General features: G+C 46.0%; 1 protein-coding gene across 1 annotated transcript in view; it reads right to left on the bottom strand.

Annotated features, from left to right (window-relative positions):
• The window catches only part of RCOR1 (REST corepressor 1), a 121,471-nt gene extending 96,411 nt beyond the window's left edge, over positions 1-25,060 (bottom strand). The window contains exons 1-2 of the mRNA XM_029061494.2: positions 24,577-25,060; positions 24,416-24,475 (exon numbers count right to left, since the gene is read on the bottom strand). Of these exons, the coding sequence (XP_028917327.1) occupies positions 24,416-24,475; positions 24,577-24,880 (364 nt within the window). The 5' untranslated portion in view covers positions 24,881-25,060. The remainder of the gene's footprint in view (positions 1-24,415; positions 24,476-24,576) is intronic.
• Between the last annotated feature and the right edge of the window lie 1,967 nt (positions 25,061-27,027).

Below are 27,027 nucleotides of genomic sequence, written 5' to 3'. Positions count from 1 at the left end.
ACGGTTAGCAAATAAAATAATAATGATGAACTCTACATTTCCTTCCATCCCTTGGTTTCAATCAATCGTATTTATTGAGCACTTACTGAGTGCAGAGCACTGTAGTAAGCGCTCAGGGGAATACAATAACATAACAGATGCATTCCCTTCCCAGAACGAGCTTACAGTCTAGAGGGGGAGACAGACATTACTATAAATTAATAAATTTATGGCTATATACCTGAATGCTGTGGGGCAGAGCGGGGAAGGGGAGAAATAAAGGAGCAAAATCAGGGTGACGTAGCAGGGATGGGAGAAAAGGAAATGTGGGCTTAGTCTGGGAAGGCCTCTTGGAGATGCGCCTTCAATAAGGCTTTTACAGTGGAGAGAGTACTGCCTGTCAGATATGAAGAGGGAGGACGTTCCAGGCCAGAGGCAGGATATGGTCGAGAGGTTGGAAGCAAGATAGATGAGACTGAGGTACAGCACAAAGATTGGCATTTGAGAAGCTAAGTGGGTGGGCTGGGTTGTAGTAGGAGAGTAGCATGGTGAGGAAGGAGGGGGCAATGCGACTGACTGCTTCAAAACTGATGGCAAGGAGTTCTGTTTCAAGTGGAAGTGGGTGGGCAACCACTGGAGAGAGGAGTGAGGAAACATGGCTTCACTCACAGGCAGGGAAAAAGGGGTGCAGCCACACAAGCTTGCATTTCCCCAAAAAAGTCAGTCTTAAGTACGCTGACAACCCTGAGACATTATCACTCCCCTCCCATTGGGGTACACACATTCCCCCCGACTGTTTATAATGCTCCCATACTGCTTACATACTTCTCACTGTACCTCAATCTCGTCTGTGTCGCCGCTGACCTCTCGCCCACATCCTACCTCTGGCCTGGAACGTCCTCCCTCCTCATATCAGACAGATAATTGCTCTCCCCCACTTCAAAGCCTTATTGAAGGCACATTTCCTTCTTCCCTGACTAAACCCTCCTCTCTTCTCCCACTCCCTTCTGCGATGCTCCTACATTCATCCTCCCTCCCATCTCCACAGCTTATATGTATATATCTGTAATTTATTTATTTCTCTATTTATATTAATATCTGTCTCCCCCTCTAGACTGTGAGTTCACTGTGGGCAGGAATGCATCTGTTGTTATACTGTACTTTCCCAAGAGTTTAATAACAGTGCTCTGCACACAGTAAATGCTCAATTAATACGACTGAATGAATGAATGCTGCGATAATAGAGAAACTAGCCTTTCTTTTTCCCCCCACTTTGAAACCTCCACTTTTGAGCTGCAGAAGCTAGTGTGGGAGTGGAGCTGAGACTGGCCCTGGTCCTCTGCACCGGCCAAGGCTGGATTACGACCAGAAAACAGCTACTGTCTCTCTTAGATGCGCCGGTGCCCCAGAAATGTATCCTCGGGCCTGGGTATTCGTTCCAGCTCCCACAGGAGCACCTCACTAGCTATTTTTATTGCCCTTGGCAAATGCTAACTCATATGGCTGTTTTGAGGATATTTCATAAAACCCCAGTGATCATTTGTCTTCTGGCACACCTCACCCATTGTTGAAAGTTTACTTTTGGAGGATGCAGTATTTGGACAAGCGTGGTATTTGGTACCAAAAAATATTTGAAACAAGCACTCGTTCTTATTCTTATTTTAGGAGTTTTGTCGTATTTCAATGCTGATGATTACCTTTTAGAGCCTTTTTAATCAAATGTAAAAGGTTTCGTGATTTAGAATCTTGCAGATTTCTCTCCCGCGCCCTTACTTAACCTCATTCCTCTCCCCCATACACCAGCTGGCACATTTCATTCCTCTCAAGCTACCGCGTGCTTCGCTCGCTCTCATCTCTCGCCACCAACCTCTCATGTCTTCCTCCCGCCTGAAATTCGCTCCACCTTCATAGCAGGCAGAGCAATTGCTCTCCCCGTTTTCAAGGCCCTTCACAAATCACATCTCCCTAAAAACTGAATCTCCCCACCCCTTAATCCCCCGACCTGCCGCAACACCTTGCATTTATGAACGGACCCACCTTTATACTCTCATGCATCCTACCATCTACAATATATTCTACTGTGTCCCCACAACCAGACTGCAAACTCCTTAAGGACAAGGATCGTGTTTACTTTCACGCAGTGAGAAAAGCAGGGGCATGGCAGTCAGAGGATCTGGGTTCTAATCCCTGCTCCATCATTTGCCTACTGTGCTACTGGACAAGTATAACTTCTCTGTGCCTCATTTTCCTTATCTGTAAAATGGGGATTAAGACTGTGAGCCCAACCTGTTTATCTTACATCTACCCCAGCGCTTAGTAGTGCTTGGCACGTAGTAAGTGCTTAACAAGTCCATAAAAAGGCACTATTAGTTGTCATGATCTTTTTTTTTTAAAAGCATCCTGCCTATTCCAGTAAATTTATAGCAAGACTACTTCCATCTCTCCCGCATTCCCCAAAATGTTCAACTTCACGGCAAGCTCCAACTACTTCCTTGTAAAGCCTATTTTGCCTGCCGAATTAGACATTCTACAACTACTAGAACCAGATCAGGCGGTCAGTGAACTGTGGAGTTAGAAGGACCCTCCCTGGCACAAAAAGCGGAGGGTAGTGGCAGAGCACCAGGGTGCTGCTCAGATGCTGACACCCACACTGCCATCCTACCAAGCTCCTTAATTTACTTAGTGGAGAGCACGCTAAGCACGAGAAGCAGCATGATGCGAGAAGCAGCATGGTGTAGTGCCTAGAGCACGGGCATGGGAGTCAGAAGGACATGGGTTCTAATCCTGGCTCCGCCACTTGACTGTTGGGTGACCTTGGACAGTCACTTCATTCTTCACTTCTCTAGGCCTCAGTTCCCTCATCTGTAAAATGGGGATTAAGACTGTGAGCCCCATGTGGGACAGGGTCTGTTCAACCTGGTTTGCTTGTATCCACCCCTGCGCTTAGTACAGTGCCTGGCACATAGTAAGTGCTTAATAAATACCATTATTACTGGTACCCACCTGGCATGAATCCTGCCCACCCACCCTCAGCTGCTGCTTGACCTGGTGCACAATGACATGGCCAACACTTGATCTAATCCCACCTCCCTAATTTCCAAGATGACTTTACCATCCTAAACTAGGTCAGTAAAATGGCTACTGAAGATTTCCCAGGAAGGAGATTCCCCTCCCGGCTGCTTTACAATCCTTGCTTCAGATAAAGAAATGATTCCTGGCAAAACATTCCATCAATCAATCGTATTTACTGAGTGCTTACTGTAGGCAGATCACTGTACTAAGTCATTGGGAGAGTACAGCATAATAACTCTGTAACTCGGAACAGTTCTTGGGAGAGTATGGCATAACAGAGTTATTATTATGGTATTTGTTAAGCGCTTACAGTATTCCCAAAGCTGCCCTGTTTCTTGGGAGCCTCTGTCTCTCCTGGTCAGGAAAGGCACAATGGACTAGACCAAACAGACTTCTTATCTACATGCCTTACTTAAACTTTTTCTGTCTTTCCTCAACTGCTGATTCTACAACCAGCAGCAGGGAACAGCCTGCTTACACACAAAAAAGGGAGTTGTCAAATATATTTAAGGAAATGTAAAGCTACAGGTAGCCCAGAGAAGGTGGTCTTCCCAACAACATCCCAAGAGGCCTCCTGCTTCCTCCCCTCCACCTAGGCCTGACCCTATCTGTTCGCATCTTATTAAAACAGTTGCCCCCTCCTATTTTTCTTCCCTGTCCATCATCTTCAACTGCTAACTCACAGATGGCTCCTTCCCTACTGCTTTCAAACCCTCTCTTGACTCAATGGCACACTCCAACTCCATCTCCCTCCTACCATTCCTCTCCGAACTCCTTAAGCGAGTTGATTATGCTCGTGTCTCCATTTCCTCCTCTCAAACCCTTGCAAACTGGCTTCCCTCCCTGAAAACTGCCCTCTCTAAGGTCATCATTGACTTCCTTATATCCAGTGACCTCTAATTCACCCTAATCTTCCTAAGCCTCTCAGCTGCCTTCACTCCTAGAAACATTATCCAACTTTGGCTTCACTGAAACCTGCCCTCTCCTCATTCTCCTCCTTCCTCTCTGGCCACACGTTCTCTGTCTCTTTCGTGGGCTCCTCCTCTACTTCCCATCCTCTAACAAGAAGTGTCACTCGAGGTTCAGTTCTGGGTCCCCTTTTATTCTCCATCTACACCCACTCCCTTGGAGAACTCATTCATTCCCACAGCTTCAACTACCATCTTTTCCCAAAAGATTACCTCTCCAGGTTGGATCTCTCATAGTCTCGAATTTCCTCCAGCCCTCAGAATATCTCTACTTGGATGTCCCGCCAACACCTCAAACTCAGCATGTCCCAACCAGAACTCCTAATTGTCCCAACCAAACCCTGTCCTCCCCAAGACTTCCCCATCACTGTAGACAGCACCACCATCCTCCCTATCTCACCAGTTCATAACCTTGGCATTATCCAACTCATCTTTCTTGTTCAACCTTCATATGCAATCTGTCACCAAATTGTTATAATAATAATAATAATGTTGGTATTTGTTAAGCGCTTACTATGTGCCGAGCACTGTTCTAAGCGCTGGGGTAGACACAGGGGAATCAGCTTGTCCCACGTGGGGCTCACAGTCTTAATCCCCATTTTACAGATGAGGGAACTGAGGCACCGAGAAGTTAAGTGACTTGCCCAAAGTCACACAGCTGGCAAGTGGCAAAGCCAGGGTTTGAACCCATGACCTCTGACTCCAAAGCCCGTGCTCTTTCCAGTGAGCCACGTTATGGTTCTACCTTCCCAGCATCTCTAGAATCCACCTCTTCCGCTCTATCCAAACTGTACCACGCTAATCCAACCACTCATATATCCAGGTTTGACTACTTCATCTGCCTCCTGGCTGACCTCCTTGCCTCCCGCCTCTCTGGTCCATACTTCGCTCTGCTGGCCGGATCATTTTACTAAAAAAATAAAATAAAGTTAGTCCACATCTTCCACACCTCAAAAACCTCCAGGGGTTGTCCATGAAACTGGAACACAACCCACACACATTCTCTGTGCCTCAGTTCTCTCATCTGTAAAATGGGGATTAACTGTGAGCCTCATGTGGGACAACCTGCTGACCCTGTATCTCCCCCAGCACTTAGAACAGTGCTCTGCACATAGTAAGCGCTTAAATACCAACATTATTATTATTAGCCCTCTAATGCCAACCTACTCATTATACCTTGATCCTTGCCCACATCTTCCCTCTGGCCTGGAATTCCCTGCCCCCCTTCACATCCACAGACCACCACTCGCCCCACCCTCAAAGCCCTACTTAAATCACATCTCCTCCAAGAGTTCCTCCCTAAGCCCTCATTTCCCCTATTTTCCCTTGCTCCTTCATTGCCTACACACTTGGATTGGAGTCCCTTGAGCGCTTAACATTCACTCCAACCACAGCACTTATGTATCGTTCTCCGTACATAGAAAGCGCTCACTACATACCAGTGATGATGATCCTTCTATTCTATTTTCCCTATCCATAATTGATTTAAAGGCCTGTCTCCCTCTCTAGCCCATAAAATCCATGTAAAAGCAGGGATCACATCTAACAACTTTATTTTATTGTCCTATGTCAAGCATTTAGAACAGTGCTCTGCACCGAGTAGGCGGTCAATAAATACCATTCATTGATTGAACTCAAATTCATAAGCTTACAGTACTTGATAAGTCACAAGAGCAACAGCTTATGAATTTGATACCAAGGAGAATGGGACATGGAACAGCTCTTCTCATCCCCCCCACTCCCCCTGCCCAAAGACTGGTCCAATTCCACCCTTAACCCAGAGGTGCAGACCTAGCCCAAGACAAGCCCGGAGTGAGGGAGTTTCTCCTCCACTTCAAGGAGCCCCTCAAAACCCAAAATCCAAAAGAATATGGGAAAACGGCAATAATGCCGAGATAATCTCAGGTTCAAGTCTGCTCCAGCAAGAGCCGAGGATTGAACCCACCTCCCAGCCACGTTCTAGAAACAACCTGGCTTTGAGAATAGGGCATTGTTCACTTATCTCCATACTACTTAATATCATAATACCAATTCAAATACGGTTTCAGCATCTTTCCCTTAAAACACAGGGGCACAGCTTCGCAGTGGCGATTTTGCATTTAAACCCTCTTGAAGAATTCCTACAAATGTGATAGACTAGAAATGCAAAGACCAGGGTTACCTTCGCCCACAAGAGGTGAAAACATCCTAATGCTCGATGAGACTTTAACACACACATTGAGCCATATCTGCCTAGCAACAAGTTATAAACTCATGTCATCATTCCTGCATGTTCCCATAGCTACTGTCATGAGCTATTCAGTGGCAGCAGTACAAATCAAGAAAAGGGCCCCAAGAGAGTTCTATTTAAGTCTCAGATAGAAAACAATACAGAAAAGCTAGGAATGCTGTCTGGTCCACTTTCCATTAAAGTCCATCTCTCCATCCCTTACAACCTCCAAAGAGCCTTCCATTAGAGTCTGCAATTTTTTTAAAAAAAATCTGAAGAAGTTACCGCCAGCACTAGCTACAGCAGAATGCCGTGTTATCTGAAAACAATCTTTGAAAAATAGATCTGTAGCTTTTAGTTTTTCTAGGACTGGCGCAGAATCTTCCATTTATTCTCAGAAGGCAGACTTGGTAGCTTGATGTAGCGTAGACTTGTCAAGTTTCTATGAAAATGTGGACAGTCACTCCAGGTTTTAACTCAAAACCGGACTAGAAGGTTGACTGGGTAAAGTTTGAGCCTGTTGCTTCCAATCTTAGTGTTACTCTTTCTCAAGATGATAAAATTTCTTTCAAACAGTCCCCACTTTACAGTCTTCTGGTTTTAGGACATGTTCAGCTAGCCAGAATCACTAGAGTTGGGACTCCAAAATCTTGCAAATCTTCTGCCTTAGAAAAGACCTAATGGAGTTTGAAAACCAGTACGTTGAAATAAATTCCCCACACTCAAACTCCAGAATGTCAAAAAAAAGAGAGAAGCAGCGTGGCTTAGTGGAAAGAGCATGGACTTGGGAGTCAGAGGTCATGGGTTCTAATCCCTGCTCCGCCATTTGTCAGCTATGTGACTTTGGGCAAGTTACTTCACTTCTCTTGGGCCTCAGTTACCTCATCTATAAAATGGGGATTAAGACTGTGAGCCCCACGTGGAACAACCTGATTACCTTGTATCTGCCCCAGCACTTAGAACAGTGCTTGGGACATAGTAAGCACTTAATACCATAATAATAATAATAAATAAGAACAAAAGGAAGGAGCAAATCCACTTTCTTTTGCAGCTAGAGGGAGCTAATTGGACTTTTCCCAGCCTACCTCCCTTTAAACAAATATGGAGAACCAGCATATTATTCTTAGATTTAAATTTATCAAGTATTTCAGACCCACAAAAAGAGTTTCAAAAGCAGGTAGACTGTTTTTTCTTAAGATAGAAATATCCACCCTTGTGCAATACCAGTTGTAGTATTAAACAAAGAGCTTCGCTAGTATGTCCTTAAGCCTAATTCGGTAGCCGAACGATGATAGTATTTGCTGAGAGAAGCAGCGTGGCTTCGTGGAAACACCATGAGCTTAGGAGTCAGCACTAGTGGGTTCTGATCCCGCCTCGGCCACTTATCAGCTGCGTGACTTTGGGCAAGTCACTTGACTCTTCTGGGCCTCAGTGAACTCATCTGTAAAATGGGGAGTAAGACTGTGAACCTCATGTGGGACATGGACTTTGTCCAGCCTGATAACTCTAAATCTACCCCAGCATTTGAAAGTGTATGGTACACAGTAAGCACAAACACCACTAAAAAAAAACAACAAAAAAAAGCCCGGTTGATCATGGATCTACCTCAGCACTTTGTACAGCTCCTAGCACATAGTAAGCACTTAAATACCATAAAAAAAGATCACGAAGAACTTCCTAATATGCAAATAGCACACCTGATGACTTTGTATCTAATTAAAGAGCTCACGCTACCAAGCATTCTACCAGTGTTCTGGGATTAGGGTCATATCACTGCACCCAGCTGAATCTTTTCCATTACCCTATTTATCTGTGGGAAAAAAAAAGAAAAGGAAGATACCTGGGAAAACCAACCAATGAAATTTTAAGACCAGTGGAACAGGAATACGATCTGGTTTGAAAGCCTATTCATCAAGTTAAGTGGGTAATCTTTGGGAACTCCCAATGGCTTGAGTAATGGGTAACACAGTTCTTTTCACTAGGCATTTTGGCTAGAAATGGTTAGAAAATCAGGGAACATCCATCTGGCGACTCAAGTCTGCTTGAATACAGCATGCCACACTGTTGGAGAAACTTTTTGAGCGGGTCCAGCAACATGACAGGTATTACAGTATGTGTCCCTCAAAGTTCGGCTTTGCACGAATATAGCTCCGAGAATTATAGTAGAAATGTGTACAGTGATTCAGGTTTCACACCAGATCCTACAATCCCCACTGCCCCCATATTTGTAATTCACAGGTGTCTCACCAGCTAGACTGTGGGCAGCTGAAGAGCAAGGATCTCCCAAACTCTCCCAAAGGCCTAATATATAGTGTTCTGCACATTATATATAGATGCTTAATAAATGCCATTGATGGATTGCTTTACCAGGCTGTACTGGCTATTCTGCCCTTACGTACCTCATGATGTTTGCAAGATTGGCCCATTGTGCAACGGAGTGTAACCAAACCTACCTAAAAGAGGAGAAAGGCCTAAAAAGACCTGTTTAAATGAAATAGCTAGAAAGGCATGGAAGCATATACTTCCTGAATGAGTGTAAGACAGAAAACTACTCACTTCTCCATCCCTCCACAGAGAAAATGCCCTGAACTCCTGGCAAAACCTTCCCTGCTTTTCAGAGTAGGTCATTCATTCATTCAATTCGTTTACTGAGCACTTACTGTGTGCAGAGCACTGTACTAAGTGCTTGGGACAGTACGACATAACAGTAAACAGACATTCCCTGCCCGCAGTGGGCTTACAGTCTAGAGGTCTCAGCTAGAAATTTTTAGTTTAAATTCAGACATTTGAGGGACATTTGGAAAATGCTTAACCAGAGAGGTAGAGAGAAAAATTCTGGCTAATGTTTTAGCAGTTTAGGGAAGAGTGGGTCTAAGTGATCCTCAATATTTTGGAGGCTTAAAAAGGCCTAAACTCCAGCACTATAGTTGTTTGCTTAGCCACTTCCTCCCAGAAAATAGACTTCTAAACATTTTCCAACTGTAAGCACTTTGGTAGATGAGTGCAATTCCACTATACACCTAAAAATTTAAACCTTTAGCAAAAGGATTTACTTCCCCCCAAAATATAAACTGCTGTAGTGCACAACTTGGGGCAGTTTACTATACAGGCAAAAGTATCTCATTTCACGATCTCATTTAAGTATAAAACTACATGTGTGGGATGGAGCCTGGGTAGCAGGACAACAATTCTGACCCAGATGGAGAAGAATCTGGGGGTTCACTCTCCAAGTGAACCAATAACTGAAGTTAACCTGCTCAACTACCCCCTGGAAACTCAAGTTGCAATCTGGCGCAATTTTCCCAAAACTCGCCTAAAGGCTGAGTCTGCACAGGGTGATCCTAGCAGCAATTTAAAAAAAAAAAATTGCAGATTACACATTTTTCCTCAACAACCCTAAAGAAATCTGCCTCGTTAGCCAACTAATGATATGGGGATTTGCAGTTGGAACTTTTTGTCGCAATACTAGCACAGAAGGCCTGAAAAACATTAGGCTGAACTCGTGCCGACACACATCTTTTCCGCTAAGGTTACCTCAAGCCCGCCTCATTGGTCCTGTAGTCGGTCGGCTTGATAGCTTCTGTTGAGGGGTGCGGATGGCTCTACACTGTTCCCCTCACCTCACTACGGGCCGCCCTCTCTCTGCCTTAATGTCTCTTGGGGTGAGGGCCGGCCGCAGACCACGACTAGCCAACGGAGCAAGCTAAAAATCTGTCAGTCAGACAGGTGTGTTGACATAGACTGTGAGCCCGTTGTGGGCAGGGACTGTCTTTCACTGTTGCTGAATTGTATTTTCCAAGTGCTTAGTACAGTGTTCTGCACACAGGAAGTGCTCAATTAATACGACTGAATGAATGAATATTTGACCTTTGAGGAGGCTCCAAAAACATTAGTCATGTCCAGTATTAATAATAATAATGATGGCATTTGATAAGCACTTACTATGTGCAAAGCACTGTTCTAAGCGCTGGGGTAGTACAAGGTAATCAGGGTGCCCCACTAGGACTCAGAGACTTCATCCCCATTTTACAGATGAGGGAACTGAGGCCCAGAGAAGTTAAGTGACTTGAGGGGATTGAGACAGTGAGCCTCCAGGTGGGACAGAGACTGTGTCCAATCAGAACTGCTTGTATCCACCCCACTGCTTAACACCACAATTATTATTATTATTACAGTGCTTGACACATAGTAAGAATTTAACAAATACCACTTTGACCTCCAATTAGAGTGTCCAACCTGATCATCTCGTATCAACCCCAGTGCTTAGAACAGTACTCGACACATAGTAAGCACTTAACAAATACCATGAAGAATTAAGAAGCTATGAGAGGCAGTCGCTTCCAAACATCAGCCACAAATTGCTATTCAGGAAGTAAAATGTGCCCCATGCACTTCCCCCAGACCCCACTAAAACACAACCTGACAAGAAAATTAAAAAAAACAACAACAAAAAAAATATTTTCCCTGTGCCTAACCCAGCATTCTCTATATTCTTTATTTGTCATTATTGGACACAAACTTCACCACAGATGGTAGGTTCCACTCAAAACAATTTTGGAAACGCACAAGTTTGTTGTAAAACAGATCTAAGGTATCCCAAGATGCAAGGCAGATCTGTACAAAGACATGGGGAAAATTTCCCAATATCGGCCTTGTCAGTGTTTTAGCTTCAACTATCTTAGTACTACTCTAAGTAAACGTTCTTCACAAAAAGGAGTTGAAAATGAGCAGGCTATTTTCAAAATTGAAAGCAGGCCAATTTTACTCAGCTCTTACAAACTGCCTTAAAATCTTTTTCAGAAAGTGCAAGACAAGAAAAAAAAACAACCCGTAAAATATTCTCTACCCAGCACCTTCTCTCAGTGGCTCGGCAAGGCTTTTATACAACTTGAACAAAAATCTGGCAAGGAAAATCAAGCCCCTCTTGTGCAAGGTCGGTCAACAAGAGCAAGACTTTGAAAGAGAAGCCACTGTTCACACAAAAAGAACGATCGGCTTCCAATATACTCAGCATTTTAAGACCAAGAAGGGGGGGGGCGGAGGAGGGTCGCTACCTATGCAAAAGATTTCAAATTAACCTGTGACATTCACAGGATTTTCATGTTCTTCTCTCTCCCTCATTCCAGTCCCATCTTTCTTTTTCCTCGATTTTCCTCCTCTTACAGTAAATTCTTTCTCCCTTAAGCATTTTGATACTCACCTCAGGCCCACAGCACTCATGTACATATCCTTGTAGTCTACTGTTTTCCCTGTCGGTTTTTTATTTCAGTGGCTGTCTCCCCTGTGAGGACTGTAAGCTTCTTGTGGGCAGAGATCGCATTTATTAACATATATATACTGAACTTTCCCAAGCACTCAGCTTGGTGCTCAGCACACAGTAAGCGCTCAATAAATATCACTGACGGATGGACCGGCTGTCCTCCCTCGGTGGCTCCAGACTCGCTCTTACCTACAGCAGAGTGGCTCAGTGGAAAGAGCACGGGCTTTGGAGTCAGAGGTCATGGGTTCAAATCCCAGCTCTGCTACTTGTCAGCTGTGTGACTGTGGGCAAGTCACTTAACTTCTCTGTGCCTCAGTTACCTCATCTGTAAAATGGGGATTAAGACTGTGAGCCCCACGTGGGACAACCAGATTCCCCTGTGTCTACCCCAGCACTTAGAACAGTGCTCTGCACATAGTAAGTGCTTAACAAATACCAACATTATTATTATTATTATTACAGCCTCACGGCCCCACTCTCGGACAGTCGCCCTTCTGGCTCCACACCCTGCTCTTCATTCTGCCCCTCCATTAGCCTTATTTCATTCATTCAATCGTATTTATTGAGTGGTTACTGTGTGCAGAGGACTATACTAAGCGCTTGGAAAGTACAATTCGGCAACAGAGACAATCCCTACCCAACAACCGGCTCACAGTCCTTTCACTCCCCCTCTTTCGCCCTGGTAACCTCTAAAATAATGGTACATCAGAGCCTTGCTGTTATTAACGAATCAAATACTGATTTCCCTAAATGTATTTTTTAATACATTCTCAGGGCGGCTGCAGCAACATACAGCTAAACCTTTATAAGACTTGCACAATTTTGGTTAGCCTATTTTATTTTGTTTTTTCAAAAAAAGAACCAAAATGTCATTTTCAGCTCTTTAAATGCCAACAGGAGCCGAAAAACTGGAGAAGCCATCCTTTGTTTGGATAGATTAATTTCAATGCCAGCATTAGAGAAACACACCCACCTAAATCGTTGATCAGTTATACAGTGAAAAAATTGCAGGTAAAAGTACCCACTAAGTGGGATGGGATGTGCTCCTCAATTAGAAAGGCAAAAGTTCAGTGATAAGGAGGTCTAATCACAAGAAGGCTCATTCACGCAGAGGTCCTGTGCCCCATTCAAAACAGGTGAACTAGGTGCAAGACCCCTCTGGACTGTAAATTCGCTGTGGGCAAGAAATGTGTCTGTTCATTTTTGCATTGTACTCTCCCAAGCGCTTAGTACAGTGCACTGGATAGAGTAAGCCCTCAATAAATATGACTGAATGACAATGAATGAATAGCCTCTAAAAAGGTGTTTCATCAAGAAGCCTCAACACCCTATAAAAGCTAGTTACTCAAAATGTGGTTCTTTAGATCTGTGTTGATCATCAATTAATGGGATTTATTGAGCACTCTGTGCAGAGCACTGTACTAAGCGCTTGGGAGAGTACAATGCAACAGAATTGGCAGACATACTCCCTGCCCACAAGGAGCTCGGTCCTTAAATTCCTTTTCCATAAAAGGCAATTATAGCAACATGAAGATCACTTTTGCCTTTCAAACAGTCATATTTATGGACCGTTTACTGTGTGCGGAGCACTGTAGTAAGCACTTGGGAGAGTATAATATAATAGAGTTGGTAGACACTTTCCTCGTCCAAAAGGTGCTTACAGTCTAGAGGGGGAGGCAGACATAAAAATAAAGTCTGGATATGTATATAAATGCTCTGGAGATGAGGAAGGGTGAATAAACAATGCAAAAACAAATGTAAGGGCAACACTAAAGAGAGTGGGAAAGTGAGAGAGGAAAGAGGGCCTAGACAGGGAAGGCCAGGGAAGGATGTGCTTTCTATGTGCCTCTCAATCAATGGTATTTATTGAGCACTTACGATGCGCAGAGTACTGTACTAAGCATTTGGGACAATACAACAGAGTTAGCAGACATTCCCTGCCCACAACAAGTTTAGAGTCTACATTTATATATCAGAAAAGCCAAAAAAAAACCTTACACTCTTTGAACTGCATGTCATGGCCTAGGTCCATACAGAATGCATCAAAGTTAACCATAACCTGTAAGGTCCCTAAGTACTAAAAAACCCAAAATTTAAAAGCATTTTTCATCTCTGACAGCTGGTGGGAGACGCTATGTCCAAAAAAACAATCACAAATGAAACTAGGGATTACAGGAAAGGGTTCATAGAGACATCCCCCTATTGCAACAAAAAATTTCCAAGACTAGAATCAGGAGCAGAAGGGCAATGGGAGTAAAGGAAAAGTCCTCCCTTAATAATAATGACGGTACTTGTTAAGTGCTTACTATGTGCCAAGCACTGTTCTAAGCAACTGGGGTAGGTACAAGTTAATCAGATTGGATGCAGTCCTTGTCCCATATGGGGCTTACACTCTTAGCCCCCTTTTTACAGATGAGGTAACTGAAGCCCAGAGAAGTGAAGTGACTTCATCCAAGGTCACACAACAGACAAGTGGTGGAGCTGGGATTAGAACCCAGGTCCTTCTGACTTCCAGGTCCATGCTCTATCCACTAAACCACGCTGCTTCTCTTCTGTTACCTCCCTACATTTTTTACCTTTCTCCTTTACTGTGAACCTGAGCAGCCTGGCTTGGGCCACAAGGAGCTTTGCCGGATGAAGCTGCAGCTATGCCTCCCAGCATGTAGTCAACTGCCCCATCACCTAAACTAGCACGAGACCCAAGCCGGTTCTGACTCAGTCCTTCCTCTCTTTGCCCCGGGGGAAAGAGAGTGGGGTCCTGTAAAGTCCTTAGAGTCTCCTAGGAATCGTAGTCCCGGGATTCCATGGAAGGTCAACCCTAATCCACAGGCACCAACTCAGAGTCCCCAATCTCCCTGCCACCCTGGCCACTCACAACGTACCCATAGTTGCCCACTTCAGCTCTATAACTGCTCCAACTCTGGACCGCCCCTTCCAAAAGCACAGTTAAAATCTCCCTCTAGACTACAAGCTCCCTGTGGGCAGGGAATGTGTCTGCTTATTGTTGCATTGTACTACCCTCCCAAGAGCTTAGTACTATGCTCTGCACAAAGTACTCAATAAATACGACTGACTGACTGACAGCAGGTAAACATTTTTGCAGGCCTGTGGATTCCGACAAACTCTCCACAAGGCTGATTTTAAAGGCATAGCTCCATCTGGTAAAGTCCTTCTTGGGAGCCAGATGGTCTTCCAAGCAAAAATGCTTGGACAAAATGCAATAGGAACTCTTCTAGTCCAGAGATATGATTTGGTGCTCCACTCTTCCATGACCAGGTCCAGTATGATCAAAAATACATCTCCTTTAGTCAGAACAAACAGCAGCCTAGGATTACCAGCAGCCTAGGATAATTTCTATTTAAAGGTGGAAGTCTGCCTCTGCCTGTCTGTCTCACTCTTTCTTTTTTTTTTTTTTTGGAGTAGGATTTAATCTTTAACTGCCAAAGAACATCACTTGAGGCTTCCACTTCAGAAAACAGTGCAAAGATGCTGAACAAATGGGTTTGTCAAGCCAATGTTAGAAGCCATAAACAGGTTGGCCTGGTGGAAAACAACACAGGACTGGAAATCAAGAGATCTGGATTCTAATTCCAGCTCTGCCACTTGCCTGCTGTAACACCTTAGGCAGGTCACAATCTCAATTTCCTCATCTGTAAAATGGGCATAAATATCAATTCTCCCTCCCTCCCTCTACAGACCACCATCTACCCCAACACTCAGCACATTCTTAATAAATATCATTGTGATGTCATCCATGGCAAACTAGAAGCCATAGGCAGAATTAACCTTCTGAAGAGGAAGATCATACACTGCAGAAATTAATATGAGGATACTGCTACTACTAATTATAGCTGTGATACTCATTAAGCATTGACTATGTGCCAAACACTGTACTATATCCACGCCAGTGCTTCGGACAATCAGATCAGGCACAGACCCAGGCCTTCAAGAAGCTCAGAGCCGGTGAGGGAGAGAGAAAATTTAATCCCCATTTTACAGATGAGGAGACTGAGGCCCAGAGAAGTGACTGGCCCAAGGTCACAAAGTTCCAAAGAATAAGTCACCGTTTTTTGTTAGCAGAACTGATTCACTTTTGTTAGTCGCAGATGACTCTAAAATTGCAGTAGCTTTTGCCAACCACAGGTCTCCAGCTATGGACAAAGCTAAATTTGGAATGGATATGGGAGCGCTCTGCACACAGTAAGCCCTCAAAATATATCACTAATTGACTTCAGACCCTACGCTCCCTGACGGCAAGGAACGTGTCTACCAAATATTGTACTGTGCTCTTCCAAGACCTTAACACAGGGCTCTGCACAGAGTAAGCGCTCAAGAAATGCCGCTGATTGATGTAACTGGGCTAGAATGCCAGTCAGGAATCTCCCTAGGCATTCAGTTCTGCCTTAACTCATGCCTTCACTATATGTTTTGGCTAGAACGCTGTACAGGAATTAAGGAGGTTTCATACTACAACACCCAGCTGTTTGGACTCGGTGCCATGGTGTTGGAAGATACGTTCTGTGGGCTTGTGAGGGGCAGTGAAATGGTCAGTGTGATTGCTTGACTGTTCCTTTACATGCATTTTGGCAAAAAAAAAAGTCCCATGTTATCCTAGAACTGGTTGTACCCTATTTATTCCCTGAAAATGCTCTTGGTTACCTTGTCCCAAGTTGTCCTAACAAACGGGCTTCACCTCAAAAGCACAACATCTCTTGGAAATCAACTTCTTCTAACTCCGACTGACCAAGACCCAAATCCATGGTTTCTAGGGACCATGTGATATAAATCACATCTGGAAAACTCAAAGCATATTGAGATGCCTCTTTGCTGATCCATCTTCGAGACAGATACCACCAGAGCAAATCTCTGCATTGAGAAGGCCACCCAGAGACACCAGTCAAGATTATTTCCAAAGTTGAAGTTTTGATAAGGTCAATCGATGAGCAGAAATGTAAATTTTACTCTTTCAACCAAGAATTTTCAATCTTTTCTCAGTGGAGCACTGACAGACTCAGTGATGCTCTAGAACATGATCATTTCCAAACAGCGAACCCATCCTGTCTTGTCATTTGCTAAGAACATGCATGTCATTCTACATCTGTCATACAATCTTAAATTATTTCCCAACCTTATAAATTTGGTACTTGCTTTCAACAACCTCCCTCCCTGTTCCTTATTCTGAAGTTGAGCTTTGTTCTGCTCTCATATAGTGTGTTCTTACTCTCTGGGATATAATGCTTAAACTCTCTTGGACTTCTGCTTCAACATATTCAACATTAGAATATTTACTAGTTTCGATAAAGTAAAGGAAATGCTTAACGCTTTCCTCAGTATCAAGGAACTAGCTATGCTTAAGTCCCTTCTCTGACTCACAGAAAGACTATCAATAAGAGATAGCACCTCTTCCTTTTCCTCAATATGGGAGCCCTGCAGAACACAGTCACATATACCTTTTCCACTCTAATGTGTAAAAGGATGGTATTTCTATGTCTTCAGTAATAAATATCAACAAATTGGGATTTTAAAATTTTTTGAAAAGGAAACAGAAAGCTTAAATGGTTCATTCTCCTTCGCTCCCCTTACACACACACACACACACACACACACACACACTCTCTCTCTCTCTCTCTCTCTCTCTCTCTCTCTCTCTCTCTCTCTCTCTCTCTCTCCCTTTCTCTCTCATCTCCCCTACCCCCCTGCACCCAACCCCCCTTTTGAATTGTTTCCTTTATGGATTTCCCTGGAAATAAGGGAAAAAAAAAAAAAGTATTTTCCCCTCATGCTTCCTGGAACATTAAAATATACTGTATGAAGCATTTTAACATTAAAGAATTAATTTTAAGGGAGTAGAAAAGACAATCAATTTTTTTTCCAGATCCTCCTCACATTAGCGAAGCCAGCATGCACACACACACACATCCAGAAAGGGGGGAAGGGGTGCAGCGGGAGGGCGAAGAACAAGTGAATGTCATGCCAGACACTATTTTTTTTTAAACCAGACCTCAGAGGGGCAGGAATCCCAGTGAGGAAAAACTCACCACACCCTCATGATGCCTAATTAAAAAAAAGACTAATTGGGGGGTTGGTGAGTAGTTAAAAAACCCAAAGAAAAAGATATAGAGACCCAGAAACCCAAGATGTAGCTTCTCAGCTAGAGGCGGAACCAAGACTCAATTGACCTTCTTAGGTCAAGTGGCCTTAAGCTTGATGACCCCAAGAGCTTTATCTTATAGTGGTCATCTGTCCATGAAATCATCATTAGAGGAAAACACGTTTTAGCCACTACTTTTTAAAGTTATAAAATGACAGCCTACCCAGCGTTTTCTATGCCTCTTTCCCCACAAATTCCCGTCTAACTCTCAACTGTTCCTGTCACCATTTCCACATCTCTTTCTCTCTACCTCTTTGTACTCTTTCTCTACCGCATCCAACGAACAGTTTTTTCTTTCAACCACTGCTGACCTCATTAAGTAGAATACAGTCATCATCACCTGAGGGTAATCTTTGGGTGGCAACAACAGGGAAAAGGAAGATACTGTTGTTGTGAGATGTAAGAACTGAATCAAGGACTTCAAGTATGGGGAGTGGTGATGCAACTGAAAAAATGTCACTTTCTGAAATTTGGATGGGACAGAGCTTCAGTCTGTTAAATATAGCATCCTATGACAGTTACATTTATTTTTCTTCTAGAGGCCAAAATGCTCTTTTTCCTATATCTCTTCAAACTATTCCCATTTTACTGATGAAGAAACACAGGCAGTTACTTCCCCAAAACGACCAGGTCCCCAGCCAAGCAGGAGCCAGGAACATAAAGCAGGTTTCCAGGGACCCAATCCAGCTCTATTTGCACTTTAAAGCATATTTTGCATACTACACCACTAACTTTCCCTAAATCTCAAGAATAAGGAGATCAGTCTTTTGAAATGCATAATCGATTTTAACTTATTGCTGCTTATTATTCAGCCAATTTTGAGGTTCTGCTTTTCACAAGACCTCAAAACAATTTCATGAGATAGGGAGTTAGGGATGCAATTCCTAGGTTTCAGGTACATCTGCAATTTAGTTATCTTTTGGGGAAAAAAAAACAAAACTTCACTGTGTTAACAGAAAATACAAGTCAAGCTGACCTAATACAGGAAGCTAGAGACTTCAACTTTTTTCCATACAAGTCACTGTACTCATTCAATTGGACAGCAAGAAAAGAACAGCAGAAAAAGATGGTATTTTTTCTGAATATGGAAATCAAAAGCCAAAACAAAAGCCAAAAACAAATTTAACGAGTAATGTTATAAATGGAAAATAATATATGAAAGATAAACCCAGTTTTAAGCAGATTATTTATGGATTACCAAAGCCAAAAAAAAAGGTAGGTGAAAATGTTTTTACTAAAGCTAAGACAGAAAAAACCCTAGCCATTCAATATAGCAAGAATTCGAACAGAAAAGTGCTCCCCAGATCCAATGATCATTTCATGACCAGGAATGGCAATTGTGTTTTTCTCACGATAAAAAGGTCCCTCTGGACCACCCTTGCAATATTAGAGGAAGGACATTTTTGCACAGATTCAGCATGGCCTTGTGGATATAGCACAGGCCTCCAAGTCTGAAGGACGTGGGTTCTAATCCCAACTCTGCCACTTGACTGCTGGGTGACCTTGGACAAGTCACTTAACATCTCTGTGCTTCAGTTCCCTCACCTGTTAGATGGAGATTAAGACTGTGAGCCCCAAGTGGGACAGGAACTGTGTCCAACCCATTTTGCTTGTATCTACCCCAGCACTTAGAACAGTGGCTGTCAGAATAGGTGCTTAACAAATACATTTTTTTAAAAAAAAACCTCTTTAAGAGGGAGATTTATAGTGATCTAGGAAAGCCAGAAAAGGAAAAGGGATCAAGGTTTCTTATGAGAATGTGGAGAGTCTGTTTCTCAGTACCAGATGGGAGTCTCCTGATAAGAGCAATGGACTCACCCAAGTCCTGAGACCTGAGCCTCCAGAACCTATGCTGTTTTTGCAGAAGCTGTGTGGTCTAATGGAAAAAGCAGGGACCCGGGAGCCAGAAGACCTAGGTTCTAATTCTGGCTCCACCATTTAGCTGCTGTGTGACCTTGGACAAGTCATGACTTCCCTGTGCCTCAGTTACCTCACCTGAAAATGGGGATTAAGACCGTGAGCCCCACATGGGACATGGACTGTGTCCAATCTGATTCAGCTGGTATCCCCCACCAGTGCTTTGTACAGTTCCTGGCACACAGTAAGCACTTAACAAATACCATTTTTAAAAAAAGGAACTAAATATTGTTTGGGCAGTGTCACTTGTACTCTCTCATCTACCCTGGTTGTGTTCCCTGTGGGGCACTGTGTGCAATGAGCAAGAAGGCATACAGGAGTACGGCACACTGCAAAGTGTACGGAAAGGTGTAAGTAAGCTCGCTGTAGGCATGGAACATGTCTGTTTATTGTTATAGCTTACTCTCCCAAGCGCTTAGTACAGTACTCTGGCCACAGTAAGTCCTCAGTGAGTACGACTGAATGAATGAATACAAGACTCGGGGACAGCCACCGTGACCACAGCAGAGAACTGATCAAAGCTGCCTTAGCCCTGCCATCTATTACCATCCACACTGGCTAGCCACCTTCCAGTATTCCCGCTAGACCCGTCCACCTTCTAGATTGCTCAGGAACCTTCCCCGCTGACCGTCGGCAGAACCCCAACCGGCATCCCCCTCCTTGCGAAGCCCCGAGTGAAACTTAGGTTGCCAGATTCCCTCACTTTCCACATTCTTTCCACTGAACAAACAGCAGGGCTAAACTTCCCAGGGCCACACTCTTCCTAACTTCATCTCTAGTTCTCATTTGCAACAAATGGATCATTAAGGAGCCCGAATTCTGATTATTCTTTTTTAAAAAAATACATATATATAGATATATATATATATACATATAGCCACCCTTTAAGCTGGCCTGGGTCTTAAAATGACGAAGACTGGCCCATTTAGGCTCTCAGACGCCTTAACATTTCCAATCCAATCACAAACCTAGATACGCAGTGGCATGGAAAACTAAAACCACAGAGACTCCAAAACCTTGCTTCAGTCATTAGTTTCTACTTCCTCTTTCACCTTCTATCAAGGTTTAACTTCCTTTGCTAAACCAAGTACCACCCCTTGATGGAGGAGCAAGGGGCAAGAACTGGACAAATATACAGCAGAAATGAGAAGCAGAGGCCCTGAAAATGCAAACTGAACAATCACTCCCAGAAGAAAAGCTATTGTTTTCATCGCTAGTCCAATGGAAACTCTCTTCAATCTGTCGAGGAATGACTTTAGAAAAAATTGTGTCTTAGTAACATTTTGAATAGTGGCAATGCCTGTGAATATAAGATCAATCCTCTCCCTCAATAAGGCAAAATTATATACAGAAGAAAAACACTTTCTACATAATAGAAGTTCTATATCTAACAGCCAATACCAACTTAGTGGAAAAAAACACTATCAATTCACACTGCCAAAGCATCACTTGGAGAATTATAATAAGTACTATAAATAGTCTTAACTCCCCTTTTGCAAAAAAAAAAAATCCCAAGATGCAGGATTCAGAAATTGTGGTTAATAATAATTTTTATGGTATTTGTTAAGCCCTTACTATATGCCAAACACTCTACTAAGCACAAAACAATCAGGTTAGACACAGTCCTGTCCCCACCACCCGACCCCCACCCCTGCTTTTATGATATCTGTTAAGCGCTTACGGTGTGTCAAGCGCTATTCTAAACCCCGGGGTAGATACAAGTTAATCGGGCCAGGTACCGTCCCTGTCTCACATGGGGCTCATAGCCTAAGTGGAAGGGAAAATAGACACTGAATCCCCACTCTGCAGTTGAGGGAACTGAAGCACAGAGAAGTTTAAATGACTTGACCAAGGTCACACAGCAGGAAAGTGGCAGAGCCAAAATTAGAGCCCAGGTCCCTCTGATTCCCAGGCTGACTCCTTGCCACACTGCTTAAGAATACAATATGCCAAATCAATAATTAGAAAAAACTTTCCAGAGTATTTAGTGTTTTACCCTTTAAAATGCCTCCCTTCATGCAAACTTGAGCCTGCTAATGTTCCTTCATAAACTGTTACATAGTTCAGTAGATGATTTCCCATACTACATAGGCTCTCACCAAAAGACTATCACAGAGATTTTAAAATATAAAAATAGGTCAGGCCAAACACAGACTCATAAATTTAATCAGACTGTACCTACATCTCTAAAAAGTACAGTTTGCAAATTACATTCCTGGGGTTTTAGAGCACCCCAACTACATGGTATGGGGGGGGGGGGTAGGTAAAAAGCAAAATGCAACTTGCTAAAAACGAAGAGACTTGAGAGCCTGACAGAGAAATTCTGGAATACTTGGGTCAAGCCATGCTTCGCATGTGTCATTGGGATGACGGGCTTGACCTACAAAACGAATAAAGGGTCAGCTCTTACCAAAAACAATTTGCCTCCCCTGGTGGCCAAACAAGCAAAGAGGAGGAAAAAGATTAAATAAAAAAACCCAAAAACCAAAAACCCCTTGCTTCCTATGCCTACTCTTGTCACTCATATAAATGAGAAGTGCCTGCCAAAAGAAGGAAGAGGAGGGGGATCAGAATCAGGAAATGCCAGAAAATTATTATTGCTGCTAACATGGGATTAAAAAGAGCAGAAATGTTGATCATGTAACCTCAAAGCCAGCGATCTGAGGTTGGCTAGGAAGGAGACCAAAAAAAAAACAACTAGAAAAAGACAATTGAGATGTCAACTCCATTGTGTACAGGAAAACAAGGACCTCTCCATTTATTCCTACTCCAAAGACCACAATGAGCGCTGAACACCTTCACTATCCTAGTGAGAGTTTCGCCTTTCTCTTGGAGCAACCCCTGCAGTGAAATTTTCTCAAATTGCGTTGCATAACCTTTTCCCACCCTCATTATTCACATAAGTTTGTGATCAACAAAAGAAGGCACTCAAGTCTTAAAGACCTCAAAACGGTAGGCTGACAAGGCTTCATCAAGGAGTTGAAACGCATCTCTTTTTTTTGAAATTAAAGTCACTTTCCCTTAAACATCATGGACTCGAACGGCCCATCTATTTTAAAGCCCCATTGCAGACAGTGACACGACCGAATTCCTTTGTTTGGCTGCAAAATTTCTTCCTCTACCACTTCACAGGCTCTTCCAAAGAAAGGCGGTTTGGAGACTGTTCTACCGAGATTCTCTTTCGGACGAATTCATCTGAGCTATCTCTCTGTTGCAAAAAACTGACCTGTGACGGTTTTATCCCTTTTAGTTCTCCTCCGCCCCTTCCCCCACCAAAACACATACAAAGTCCCACAAAATCCAACTGCCATATGCGAGCCCTCCTGGCTATATGGGCTTTTTTTCTTGTTTTTCAGCCTGCAAAGCGCCCTCTGGAAAGCATCGACACTTCTTTTATTAAGTGATAGAGAGAAAGAGTGTGTCGTGCCGATCCCACTCTCCCTATCACGATCTGGTTGGGGGAGGTAGGAGCCTCGAAGGCCGAGGGGGAAAAGGGGAAATGAAGGTGTAGGTGGAAACGGGGCTCTACTGGCCTAAATGCTGAAAAGAGAAAGGATCTACTATTTCGACGGGGCCGGGGAAACCTGGTTTTAAGTCTTTTTTTTCATTCTCACGATGGTACACCCACCTCCTCCTCGCCAGATCCCCCCACCCCCCCACTTCACCATCGTGAACGGGAAACCAACCGCACGGCAAACCGGAGTTGCCCCCTATGCCCCCATTCAACGCATCCCTGCCCTTCTGTCCTTCCCCTCGAAATTCCAAGTTTTAGGGATATTTCGGGGATGGGGGGGGAAGGAGGGGGATCCTTTCTTTTTCCCCTTAAGTCTGGAGGCACGTTTGCAGAACACGTTTTCTTCCTCCTGCTGTTCTTCCCGTGGACAGCAGGGTGAACGCACGAAAAAAGAAAGTTGTTGATTTGATTCCTCCTCCCCCCCACGCTCTTTTTAATTGAAAATTACACCAGCTCCAAGTGAAATGAACTGGGGGGGGGTGGAGGGGACCCCGACTTTCACCCTCGGAGGAGCTCAGCTCCCGGGGCTGGGGAGGGAAGGAGTCACCGAGGCCCACGAAGCGGGCCAGTTCGAGGCTACCACCGACCCACCCCTTGCAGGTCCTCCTGCCCCTTTAGGAGCCAGAGGTGGGGGCGGGGGGGGGGGGGAGAAAGAGCTGCAGGGGGTGCAAAAACAGTCACCACTCCCTTAAAACAACAACAAAAAAAAAGATGTTCATAACCCCAAACTCACCGGGGTCGTAGTTGGGGACGATCGCTTGGTACTGGGAGGGGAAAAGAGCTGCAGGGGGAGGCAAAAACAGTCACCCCCCTTAAAATAATAAAAAAAAAGAGATGTTCATAACCCCAAACTCAGCGGGGTCGTAGTCGGGGACGATCGCTTGGTACTGGAAGGGGAAAAGAGCTGCAGGGGGTGCAAAAAGAGTCACCCCCCCCCTTTAAATTAAAAAAAAAGAGATGTTTATAAGCCCAAACTCATCGGGGTCGTAGTTGGGGACGATCGCTTGGCACTGGGAGGGGAAAAGAGCTGCGGGAGGGGTAAAAAGAGTCACCCCCCCCCCTTAAAATTAAAAAAAAGAGATGTTCATAAGCCCAAACTCAGCGGGGTCGTAGTCGGGGACGATCGCTTGGTACTGGGAGGGGAAAAGAGCTGCAGGGGGGGTGGTAAAAAGAGTCACCCTCCCCCCTTAAAATTTAAAAAAAAGAGATGTTCATAAGCCCAAACTCAGCGGGGTCGTAGTCGGGGACGATCGCTTGGTATTGGGAGGGGAGAAGAGCTGCAGGGGGGGCAAAAACAGTCACCCACCCCTTCCCCCCAAAAAGATGTTCATAAGCCCCAACTCACCGGGGTCGTAGTCGGGGACGATCGCTTGGTATTGGGGTCCGACTCTCATTCCTCCTCCTCCTGGGAAGGGAGAGAGGGGACACTGGCTGAGTTGGATGGAGGAGGAGGGAGAAGGGAGGGAGGGAGGGAGGGAAGGAAGGAAGGAAGGGAAAGGGACCCACCGTGCTCCTCGTCGCTCGACGATCCCGAACTCCCTTCCTCCCAGGAGTTGCTGCTGCTGTTTCCATTGGGCGCCGCGGCGGCCGATGCCAAACTTTTAGTGGAGCCATTATTGGGCCCCCCCGCCGCCGCCGCCGCCGCCGCCGAGGAGGACGACGACGACGACGAGGACGACGAGGAAGAGGAGGCGGCGGCCGAGGCGGCCGAGGCGGCGGCGGCGGCGGCGTTGGCGGCGGAGGCCGGGTGATTCCTCCCTCCTCGCCTCTTCCCTGAGACCTCGGGGCCCTTCTCCACCATGGCCGGCATGAGGGGGGGAAGGAGGGGGTCCTGAGGAGGAGGAAGAAGAGGACCGGTCCTGGGGGGGGGGGGGGCGGGCGAGCGGGGGGATAAAAAGGGGGCACTTTAACCCCCCAGGACGGATCGGGGGGCAACTTTGGCTCTCATGGCCGCGGCTCTTGGCGGGCACCAACTCCTGAGGGGAGCCGGGGCGGGGGGCGGGCAGACACCCGCTGAGAGAAGGGGGAGAGGGGGAAGATGGGCGGGGCCCCGCCGAGGGGGCGGCCCCCAAGCGGCGCCCCGCCCCTTGGTCCCGCCCCCCCTCCGCTCCCATTGGCCGGCTTCGCATCGGGGCGGGCAGCCTCGGCCCGCGATTGGCCGGGCGCCGCCGTCCGTCACTTGGAGGGACGGGGGACGGGAGGGGGCAAGCGCGCGCGGAGGGACGGGGCGGGGGCCGGCGCTTCCGTTGGCCAGGTTCGGTTGACGCGCATCATCCTTGGGGCTTGGCAGATCTCCAGCATCCATCATCGGCCTCCGACCCCCGACCCTCTCTTCCAGTCCGTTCAAAAGAGACGAAATAAAGAAGGGGAATGTGGAAACGTGTTGTGTTTTTTTATCCCCCCCGCCCCCTCAGCGCGCCTGGACCCACACACTCTCTCACCCTAGACTGTTAGATGGGGACTATTTTTTTCCTCCTCGGGCGGAAGGTTCCCTTCAACAGTTGAATGGAACCCATACAAAGGGAAGGGGAAAAGTAATTGGGGAAGGGGCGAATGGGAGGGAAGGGATGGCCGTCTAAGGGGTGGCCTCCCCTCGCCCACCAGGTCCGCAGGGAGAAGGAAAAGAGGGTCGGGGGGCTGGGGAGAAAAGTCCTTTCAGTGGCTGGAGGGGCCCCATTATCGCCTCGAGGAAGGGCTTTATAATAATGTCGGTATTTGTTAAGCGCTTACTATGTGCAGAGCACTGTTCTAAGCGCTGGGGGAGATACAGGGTCATCAGGTTGTCCCACTTGAGGCTCACAGTCTTCATCCCCATTTTACAGATGAGGTGACTGAGGCCCAGAGAAGTGAAGTGACTTGCCCACGGTCACACAGCTGACGAGTGGCAGAGCCGGGATTCGAACCCAGGACCTCTGGCTCCCAAGCCCGGGCTCTTTCTACTGAGCCACGCTGCTTTAGTTGAAGGGAGACACCACCACCCCCCCCCCCGAGAGCCCCCAATAATAATAATGTTGGTATTTGTTAAGCGCTTACTAGGTGCAGAGCACTGTTCTAAGCGCTGGGGTAGACACGGGGTCATCAGATTGTCCCACATGAGGCTCCCAGTCTTCATCCCCATTTTCCAGATGAGGGCACTGAGGCCCCGAGACGTGAAGTGACCGGCCCACAGTCACTGAGCTGCCAAGTGGCAGAGCCGGGATTCGAACCCCAAATGTCCCCTGAGGACCACGACGGGAAGACAGAAATCCACATCTTCCAGCATCCCAGACGTCAAGCCCCAGACAGAAGTCCCTCTCAGCTGGGAAGATCCCTATTTCCCCTTCGAGCGGGAGGGTGGTCTAGACGGCCACCTCCCTCCCCGACCCCCCGCCATGGTCCCTTGGGGTGGGGCTGGTCCGGGGTGGCGGGGTTTCCCATTGTTGGGGGTCCCTTCCCCGGGAGGGATTTGGGTCGGGGGGTGCGGCCGGCAGGAGCCCCTGGCTGGTCCTCCCAAGGGGTCGGAGGAGCCGCCCTCCGCCCGGTGCTTCCACGCCCCTCGAAGCCTCCCCCGGGCCAGGCCCGATGGGGCAAGGAGGAGGACCGACCCTGAGCGGGGGAGGGGCAGGGGGGTAGGAGGGGAGGGCAAGAGGGGAGGACAGGGGGAGAAAGGGAAAGGGGTGGGGGAGGGAGGGAAAGAGGGGAGGGCAGGGAAGAAGGGGATGGGGGAGGAGGGAGGAAAAGGGGAGGAAGGGCAGGAGGGAGGGGAGGAGGGGGTAGGAAGAAAGGCAGGAGGAAGGGGGAGGAGGGGAGGGCAGGGGGAGGAAGGGAAAGAGGAAGGGAAAGGGGTGGAGGAGGGAGGGAAAGAAGGGAGGGGGGAGGAGAGGGCAGGGGGAGGGAAGGAAAGAGGGGAGGAAGAAGGGGGAGGAGGAGGAGAGGACGGGGCAGGAAGGGAGAAGGGGAGGGCAGGGGGAGGAAGGG

The sequence above is a fragment of the Ornithorhynchus anatinus genome, chromosome 1 (genome assembly GCF_004115215.2).
Source record: "Ornithorhynchus anatinus isolate Pmale09 chromosome 1, mOrnAna1.pri.v4, whole genome shotgun sequence".
Lineage (NCBI taxonomy): Eukaryota > Metazoa > Chordata > Mammalia > Monotremata > Ornithorhynchidae > Ornithorhynchus > Ornithorhynchus anatinus.
The sequence above is the reverse complement of the archived record's forward strand: the minus strand, read 5'-3'. Positions and strand labels throughout refer to the sequence as shown.